The 9954-nt window shown below is 38.2% G+C and overlaps 1 protein-coding gene across 1 annotated transcript; it reads left to right on the top strand.

The window, feature by feature from the left end:
* Nucleotides 1–1699: 1699 nt before the first annotated feature.
* Nucleotides 1700–4468, top strand: ghsra (growth hormone secretagogue receptor a). Its single transcript, XM_017439374.3, has 2 exons — nucleotides 1700–3346; nucleotides 3438–4468. The coding sequence occupies exons 1-2, from the start codon at nucleotides 2452–2454 to the stop codon at nucleotides 3749–3751; spliced, it is 1209 nt and encodes a 402-aa protein (XP_017294863.2). The 5' UTR covers nucleotides 1700–2451; the 3' UTR covers nucleotides 3752–4468.
* The last annotated feature ends 5486 nt before the right edge of the window (nucleotides 4469–9954 follow it).

Raw genomic sequence — 9954 nt, 5'->3', positions numbered from 1 at the left:
AAACGACACCTGGACCAGTCATTCTATGTTCACCTATGTCTCTCCTGTCCTCTCTAAGCCCAGCTGCTTGAGGCAGATGACCGCTCATCCAGAGCTTGATTCTGCTGAAGGCTTTTCCTGTTAAAAGGGAGTTGTTCCTTTCCATTGTTGTCTCCATGCTGCACAGCACAGGGATTGCATTGCAGTGAAAATTCAATACAGTTTGTCTGTTCTCCCTGTGTACGCATGGATTTACTCTAACGCAAAAACATGGATGTTAGGTTAACTGTTAACTCTAAAGGTGTCCCTAGGTGAGAGTGAATGGTTGTTTGTCTTTATTTGTGATGGATTTGCAACATGTCCAAGGTGTCCCCCGCCTCTCACACAGTGACTGCTGGAGATAGACATCAGCTTCCAGCAAACCAGAAAGAAATAAGCGGATAAAGAAAATGGATGGATGAATTATATGTCACTCAAACAAGGCATTTTCTAAAAAATATCAGGAGAAAAGTGATTTTTTTTTACTCACTCCCAAAAAAAGCCTAAAAATTGCATTTCAGACTTTCAATATTCAGATCATAAATATTGAACGATATTAGAAAAAACTGTTTTAATCTTGTTGAAATTAACATCCTTTCTCTGTGTTTAAGGACATAGATCATGAGTTTAAAGCTGCCTTAATGGTACACAAGAATAAGTTTTAATTCGTTAGTGCTGAGACACTGATTTAATAGATGTCTTATGTGCATAATGATGCCTGTTATTATCCTGAGGATAATTTCAGCTTTCAATTAAATCTGAGCTTCAGTCTGATTATAAAACAATTCAGTTATCTGCGTCTGTTCTAATAAAACTCATTTTAGGCAGAATAAAATAAGATATCACCTTAAAGTTTGATTTCCCATCAAACACAAACTTATTATCGTTCAAAAGGTAAGGTTAATGTTTTTGGCCATGTCTTTGCATGTTCATGTGTCTGGTTCCAAAATACTGTATCTTATGAAGTTTTTGATGCATTTTAGTAAAAGTTGCATAACGTAATCACTGGATGTACATCTACAGTTGATTAACATTTGGACTCAACCCCACTCTGGCTGCCACTGCCAAGTGACCTTAAAAAAACTCAAAAATGGTTATAACTCAGTCAGTTTTACAGATATTGGGCTAGGTTGTAGTTGAGCATGACATCTTGTGATATCGCATGAGACTGCACATAACATTAATTTCAAGATTTGACCAAAACGGCTACAAGTCCGTCAAATCTTATTATTAATTACTTGCAGTCTAAAACTCTGACATGAAAGGCCAAACAGAATGGTAAGCCTTTGGTTCTAAATGTATCCACAGGAATTTGCCCTTTTTTGACTCCAGTATGATTGTAATGACTAAATGCAGGCTCAAATGTCTATGCTTGGTGAAATTATTCCACATGTAGTTTAAGTTCCTTTATGCAGGAATAGCTTCAGAAATGACTGAACCTCAAATATCACTATGTGTGTGTATGTGGGAGGGGGATCATTTTCTCTTTTCTCTCCTCTGCTGTTCTCCCTGAGGTACTACATGGCCAGTTTTTTGCTGGTCTTATTGTCCAAGCATTTCCTGTAGGTGGCGCTGCAGCGTCGGACTCGCTGCAGACCTCTACATCTCCCTACAGTGCAGCACCACTTCACCTGATGTCTTGGCGCACTGGGAATCAGGAGCCACACAGAGGTTGTGCACCGTCACTAAATCCTGAGGAGTAAATGCCAAACTAGGTTTCTTTCTTCTCATCTTTTTTAATTTTTTACAATTTCATTTTCTACTGAATATGCTCACAATGCGTCGTTCCACCGTGATTTTTGTGACTTTTGTAAAACTGTCTCTTTCCCGTCCTGTGACGTTTGTTTTCACGGTTGTTGTTGTTTTTCCCTTTTTGTTTGGGTGAATTTGGACCTCGGTGTCCTCCAAAGGATAGTTGCTCTTCACAACTCATCAAATCATCTACTGTTTGTTTCTTTTCCTGTGATGCGCTGGAAGTAAAAGATTTGGAACTGGGAATGATTTGGAGAAGTATTTGGAACTCTTTAAGCACGGATGACTCCAAGTTGCTGCAGGGTCTCACAGCCAGAAGAAAATGTGTCTGTAAGTTTGACATGGAATAGAAAGTAGATTAGTATGTTTTCCTGCTTTATTATTATCATCTTGTGCCATATAATTACGCACACATTTTGAAAACTGATGCGTATTACAGAGGTCGATCGTGTGAATTTGATTTATTTTGAACATTCAGCTGTTTTTCTGGTATTAGGATCTAGTTCAGAATGTGTGGATAACACAAAAAACGCCTTATTCGTGTTAGAGTCCGAAAATAACAATTTTGAATTTGGCCTTAAGGGAGAAAGCTTTGTTTTTCACGGATTGGATATTGGTTTTACGCACGCGTGTCATCCTCAGACGCGGCGATGAAAGGAGGAAAACGCGGCGCCAGGGGGCATGAAGGGTGTCAGGGTGACTTCAGCTGTCAGGGGCAGGCCTGGTCCCGTGAATAATCGCGGTGCCAGCATGCCCTCTTGGACCAATGACTCAGAGTGCCTCTCTTATAACTGCAGCTGGGAGGAGACCTCCAACAGCAGCGCCGACCGACCTTATCCTCCGCTCAATTATTACTCTATCCCTCTGCTCGCGGTCATCACTGTCGCATGCGCGCTGCTCTTTTTGGTCGGAGTGGCCGGAAACGTCATGACCATCCTGGTGGTAAGCAAATATCGGGACATGCGCACCACCACAAACCTGTACCTGTGCAGCATGGCCGTGTCGGACCTGCTGATCTTCCTCTGCATGCCTCTGGACCTGTACCGCATGTGGAGGTACAGGCCCTGGCGCTTCGGTGACGCGCTCTGCAAACTCTTTCAGTTCGTGTCGGAGTCGTGCACTTACTCCACCATCTTGAACATTACCGCGCTGTCAGTGGAGCGCTACCTGGCCATCTGCTTCCCGCTGCGCGCCAAGGCTTTGGTCACCAAAAGACGCGTGCGCGCGTTGATTTTCATTATTTGGACAGTGTCCCTAGCGAGCGCAGGTCCCGTATTTGTCATGGTGGGGGTGGAGAGGGACACACCGAACCTCAGATCGTGGATGAACGAGACGGGCCTGTTTGTGGACGTTGGGGATACTCGGGAGTGCAGGATGACGCATTACGCCGTGGAGTCGGGCCTAATGGGGGCCATGTTGTGGCTGAGCTCCGTGTTCTTCTTCATGCCGGTGTTCTGTCTGACTGTCCTCTATAGCCTGATAGGCCGGAGGTTGTGGCAGAGACACAGGGAAACAAACATGAGCTCTCGAGTGTCTCACAGGGACAAAAGCAACAGACAGACCATCAAAATGTTGGGTAAGTTCAGAGGGAAATTACGCAAATATCAATTGATTTGATTGGCTGACTGTTATCCTCTTGTCCCCGTGTCCCCCGTCCCTTTATTAAGTGGTGGTCGTGCTGGCCTTCGTCCTGTGCTGGCTGCCGTTCCACGTCGGTCGCTACCTGCAGTTCCGCTCCCTGGACGCACCGTCCCCGCTGCTCTCCGTCTTGTCCGAATACTGCAGCCTGCTGTCGGTGGTTCTCTTTTACTTGAGCGCTGCCATAAACCCCATCCTCTACAACACCATGTCCTGGAAGTACCGGGGGGCGGCGGCGCGTCTCTTTGGCCTGGTGGACAACCAGCCAAGCCGGTGCCGCACAGCCAGCACTCTGAAGGGAGACGGCTCATACGGATGGACAGAATCCACAGTGAGCTTATGAACCGTCAACAGTGAGGACCTGAAAACCTGACATTGTTTGTCTGAACTAAAGCCAAAGGTCATCATGCTTCAACAGAATTATATCAATGTATTTTTTTTTTAATTAAAGGCTTAGCATTCCTGGAAGGGATGTATATCTCCCTACGCCTTTAATGTCAGAGTATTTATTTATTAATTTTCTTTCTAAACCAGGGTCATCTTATGATGTAAAGGGGTTGAGTTATTGCAGTTTGGGTCAAGCCTTGCAAATGACTTCATTCGTGATCTCATGATTTTGTGAGATCTGGATGGATGGTTTGGTGCTCAGAGTAGGTGTTGGGACTCACTCTCAGCAACTTACACCTCACATTTTTCAGCTTAATATCTGCAAAATTGATGGAGTTCTAGTCACTTTTGTGTTTTTCCATTGGTTATTGTCAATAAGCTATGGTGGTAACTCCAAAAGTTAACTATTTGTAGATGCACATCCAGTAATTACTTTCTGAGCGTTTCATTAAAATCTGTTTAGTTGCACATAAGATATTTTGTTAACAGACAGATGGGGTTGACACACTCAGTTAATGCCAAAGTTTTAAGCAAAAATATTGTAAAATATGTAGTACTCATAGTATGTATTGAGGATGATGCTCACTTACTACCACACCAAATTTCAGGTCGACATCTGTAAAACTGGTTTCTGACATATAGCCATTTGTGTGTTTCCTCAGGTTAATTGGCTGTGCCGGCCATCTTGAATTGAGTTAACTCCGAAAGTTAATCAGTTGTGGATGTACATTCTAATATTATTTTTTTAAAGTTTTATTAAAATTTACCAATTGATTTTTGAGATATTTTGCTGCCAGACAGTTGTCTCAGATGTTTTAAAACAGATCCAAGTGCAGTCAGTTAGCACTTGGAGCACAAATTGGAGATGACCCTCAGCTCACTAATTTTTAGCTCGATGTGTGTAAAATTGGCTGACTTATAGCCATGTTAGTGTCTGCTATAATTGCGTAGCTGTGGCAACCATCTTGTATGAGGTTGACCCCAAATGTAATCAGCTATAGACAGTCATCCAGTGATTACTTTCTGAGAGTTTCATTAAAATCTGTCCACTGATCTGTGAGATATCTTGCTAATGATACAGACAAACAATCACACAGGCAAAAACATAATTGTGCCCTTTGGCGGCGGGCGATAAAGATTACATTTCTTAATAGATTGTTTCAGCAAGTGCCATGCTATGTTCATGCAACACAATCAGCACCATTTAAAAAGCAAGAGTACAAAACACCTGCTCGCCTCCATATTGATCCAAATTTGAACAGAGGCACTCGTGCGTACATGTACATGTTTGTAAAAAATGTCACAGAAATCTACAAATGCCTTATATTCTGGATGACAAGGAAATCCCTGTAAAGTTTGTGTCACATTTCTATTCTCTATCAGAGAAGGGCAGAGGTGCAGTGTGTGTGTGTGTGTGCTTGGAATATTTTGCATGTGTTTATTGTGCAGCAGGATGTGATTAATACAGAATCAATGAGATCAATATTCATTATGCCCCAATTTGAAACTTTATTCTAATAATTGGAGTGTTGATGCTGCCAAAAAGTGTCTGTTTGATGGGGAGTGCCTGACTCACGAAGATTATTCAAACATTTTAGTTCCTGCATATTAGTGATTTAATTTTAATTATTGTGATTTATTTATCTGATTATTGTTTTCAGTCATTGCTTTCTGTGTTTTTTATTTAAATGTCCCTAAAATATGTAACCAAGGATCCTCAGAGAACGTATCACCATTTTTTCTTTCTAGGAATATTTATATATTCAGACTGTGCAGTGCTAATGTCAACCATATTGCCAGACCAGCTTTATTTTGTTGCATTTTACCTATTTTTGAAATTCTACTGTTATTTTTCTTGCATTATTTGTGACATATGTGATAAATAAAAGCGTAGCATTTCTCGAAGGAATGCATATCACCTGTTGTCATTTATGCCAGAGTTTTAGATTAAGATCATCTTATGTTATAAGAAGATAGAGTTGTAGCCAATTTGGCCAAACCTTTAAAACACCATGATGCACAATCTCAGGCAATATTGCCAGATGTTATGCTTAGAGTATGTATTGTGAATGATTTTTTTATTTATTTTTGAACTCTAGCTGTTGACTGAGATTTAACCATTTTTGTGTTGGCTAAAATGGATTAACTGTGGTCGCCATCCTTAAATTGATTGGGCTCCAAAAGTTAATGAGTTGTAAACAAAATTTTTAGTTTCATTACATGTATTCAATTGTTCATTAGATATTTTTGCTAATAGACATGCAGGGTTGACTCCAACAGTTAATGGCAAAGTTTCAAGCCAAAATCTCACACAATGAGTAGCACTTGGACCATATGTTGTGATTGACTCTCAGCTACACATGAAATTTTAGCAGTATACAGTGTATATGTAGAATTGACTGAATTATAGGCAAATTCTAGTTTTCTAAAGTCAGTTGGCTATAGTGGCCATTTTAAATAGGGCTAGCTTCAAAAGTTAATCAGTTGTTGATTTATATCCAATGATTATTTCTTGGAAGTTTAATTTAAATCTGACCAGTGGTTCGTGAGATATTTTGCTAACAGACAAAAAAAGTTATCTCAAAATAGTTATTGGCAAAATCTTTAATGAAGATCTGCACTCTGTTAGTGCTCAGAAGAAGTGTTAGAGATCAGTCTCCACACTCACTGGAGACCAATATCTGTAAAACTGACTGAGTTATAATAATTTTTGTGGTCTTGAAGGTCTTTTGGCTGTGGCAGCCTCCTTGAATCAAGTTGACTTTAAAATGTAATCATTTGTAGATGTATATCCAATGATTAGTTTCCTAAAGTTTAATAAAATTTGCTAATTGGTTTCAGAGACGTTTTGGTAACAGATAGACACACACACACAGACAAAAACATTACAGTTTATCATTTCTAAAAATTGGGATTAAACTTCTCATTTGTTGAACACACAATGAATAAAAATTGTGGGTTTTTTTGGGATATTATATAATTTTTTCTGTCATGTGTATATGTGTCTAAATCTCACTAAAAGTTTAACAAGAATGCTTTCAAATCCTGTCTCTGTGTGTGAATGATAAAAAGTCAGAAACATTGATGTAAATTTGTTTAGAAGATTGTGTTGTGTCGTCTTTTAGACTCTGAGAATCAATGAACAATCTGTGACCAACAATGTTGTTCTTGCTTTATTTGTAAATATATGCTTTAAGTTTTATTTCCTGTTGCACACTCAGAAGGTTCCAGGAGTCTAAATCATCGCCACACTGAATTGCAAAACATGGCCTCCTGGCAGTGAAAAATGCTGTTCTGTGAAATGAATTTTTTGACTGATAAAAAAACACGTCTTTCATTTATCTACTTAATGTATAAAGATTAAAAGAGTCAAAAATAAATAGGTATTTTCTCTTTTGTAAAATGACAGGCAGTTATCTGTCGTTTAATGCAGCCATAAATGATAAATTTGTGTAAAATAAACAAACAAACAAAAAAAAGCTAATCTCACTTCTTCTGTTATTTGTTTAGTATCTGAATTTATTTTGTTGGCATATGCTCAATAATATTAAACAAATAATAAATAGAAGATGTATGAGAAAAGCTACAAAAAGGTACCTGCTACTTGGTGTTTAGCTGTTAGCAGGGCAAGTATTTGCTGCAGAATGCCATCCTCCAAATTTTAGCTCAACGTGTGACTGAGTTATAGACATTTGCCAAGGTAACTGTGGCAGCTATCTTGAATTGAAAAAAAGTTAGCAGTTTGTTAGTCCTCAGAGTATGTTTTGCAGATTACTATAGCTCAAGATTTATTAAATTTATTCAGATTATACTTTTCAAACCTAAATCTTGCTCCTATATTTGTTCAGTCTTTTTCTAATTGTCCTGTTATGACCTTTAACCTGTAAAATCTGACATTTCTCATTTGTTGTATGTAATTTGTGCAACTGCAATTTCAACAAAATTAGAAATTTGGGGAAAATTTGAAAAAAAAAAAAATACGGTCAGGTTTCTAGTTTGGATGGAACCCAGAATGCAGGCTGACTCAAGAATCAAGATTAAAATTACTTTCTTAAAGAAAAACGCTGATGTGGCAGCAAACAAGAGAAACTTAGAAAATAACAAGAACCAAGGAACACAAGGTGAAGAAACACCCCAAACTTGCAGCAAAAAGCTGATACTGCCCAACTAAAGAACAAAGGGGAAGAACAGAATATAAAGGGACAGCTAATGAACTAGAATGACAATCAGCTGGTGAGAGAACAACTAGGGACAGGTGAGAGTGGGCAAGGCAGGAGAGAACTGAAACACTCCAACACAAAGGAAAATACAAACAGAAGAAAATTATTTCTCGTTTTAGATTTAGGCACATTGGGTTAAATAGTTTCTTTTATTTTATGGAGACATTGTAATGGTAAATGTGAATAATGTGGAATAGATGAAACTATTGAGCATGTGAAAAAGATGAGGAAAAAAGAAAACAGTTAAAAATTTAAATAGATTTAAAGTTAAATTTGATTTAGTTTAATTATTTAGAGCTAATTCAAAAAGTAACATTTGTCAGATGTTATTTTGTTTTTTAAAAGTAACGCAGCTTTATAATAGAATTTAATTCCTGAGAGAAATTCTGGTTCACATACCAGTAGGTAATGCACACCTTCAGTTTCTTGCCTTCTGCCATAAAACTTCAGAAGAAGAAGAAGAATACACAAACATAAAGACCCAGAAACGAAACCAAACAGGGAACACCACAGAATAGGTAAATAATGAAAACAAATACAGATCCTGACAAATGTGATTATTTTCAAATCTGATAAACCCCACATTGTATTCACAGTAGAACATAGTAAACATATCAAATGTTGAAACTGAGACACTATGCATTTTGGGGAGGAAAAATAAGGTTATTTTGTATTTTATGGCAGCAACACAATTTAAATTATAGTATGGACTGTGGCAATAAAAAGCTGTAAAAGTAAGTGATACAAATAAGAAACAACTAGAGGAGCATTTTGCAACTAATTGAAATAATTGGCCAAAAGTTAGTAAGAGGACTGGGTTTAAAAAAAGCATTTTAACTTCTACAAATACCTTCAGCTAAGGCATTACGTCAAGGCAAAAATGGACTCACTGGAGTTCTCACGGGACTGTTATTTACTTGAAAAAAACAATTCTTGATTGTCATAAACATGAAAGATTTGTGTCAAGATTCTATGCTGAATTACAAGCATGGGGAGACATTATGATGCTGCCTTCTAGAATATATGTAACCGATATAAGGAAATGCAATATAATATTTTAAATGTATATATATATATATATATATATATATATATATATATATATATATATATATATATATAACATGTGTATTTGCTATATATATAGCAAATACACATGCTATATATATAGCAAATACACACCAAGAAGTTCTCCAAAATGCCCCAAATGTAAACCAGGTATAGGGACTAGAGGGAGTGTGAAATCATAGAGGCATTCTGGCAGGCAGTATGTAGAGAAATTAGCTCCCCTATAGGGCACACACTTCTCTCTAGGCCAGTGCTGTGACTCCTTGAGCTTATACCTGGGCACCTGGATACTGACAAAGAGACTGTACAATTCCTGTTGATGTTGGCTAGAAGGTCCATAGTGCTTAAATGGATTGGTTGTGATGCCCCTTTGGTCCAGTTGTGGGAAAATGTAATTTCTGAGGTTATTGTATTAGAAAGACTGAGATATTATCTGAATGGAAAATCCAATGCTTTAAAAAAACAGGAATGAGTTCTGGATTGTCTCAAAATTAAAATGTTAGAAATGTGAACCGTGATGATGTCTGTCTTTAAGTATATATATAAATAGGTTACATTTTTTAAGTAAGTGATGTAACTTATGTACATGCCTCCTGATTTGATTTATTTGATTTATCTGTACTGGTGCTGTATAAGTATTGTTCTGTTGTTGCTGTTATTATTATTATTCTTTTTTCTGTATAAATAATCAAAATATCAAGTAAACATCCATCCATCTATCCATCTCCTTCCGCTTATCCGGGGTCGGGTTGCAAGGGTAGCAGCCTAAGCAGGGAGACCCAGACTTCCCTCTCCCCAGCCACTTGGGCGAAGTGGAGGAGCAGTGGCTCTACTCTGAGTCCCTCCCGGATGACCGAGCTTCTCACCCTAT

This window comes from Kryptolebias marmoratus, linkage group LG10 (genome assembly GCF_001649575.2).
Source record: "Kryptolebias marmoratus isolate JLee-2015 linkage group LG10, ASM164957v2, whole genome shotgun sequence".
NCBI classification, from domain to species: domain Eukaryota; kingdom Metazoa; phylum Chordata; class Actinopteri; order Cyprinodontiformes; family Rivulidae; genus Kryptolebias; species Kryptolebias marmoratus.
This window is presented reverse-complemented; position numbering and strand designations above follow the sequence as displayed.

Bases quoted from the DNA above. Each gene is read 5' to 3' on its own strand.
- ghsra (XM_017439374.3), top strand. From the start codon at position 2,452: ATGAAGGGTGTCAGGGTGACTTCAGCTGTCAGGGGCAGGCCTGGTCCC. The intron at 3,347-3,437 runs GTAAGTTCAGAG...CCCTTTATTAAG, and splicing joins ACAGACCATCAAAATGTTGG to TGGTGGTCGTGCTGGCCTTC.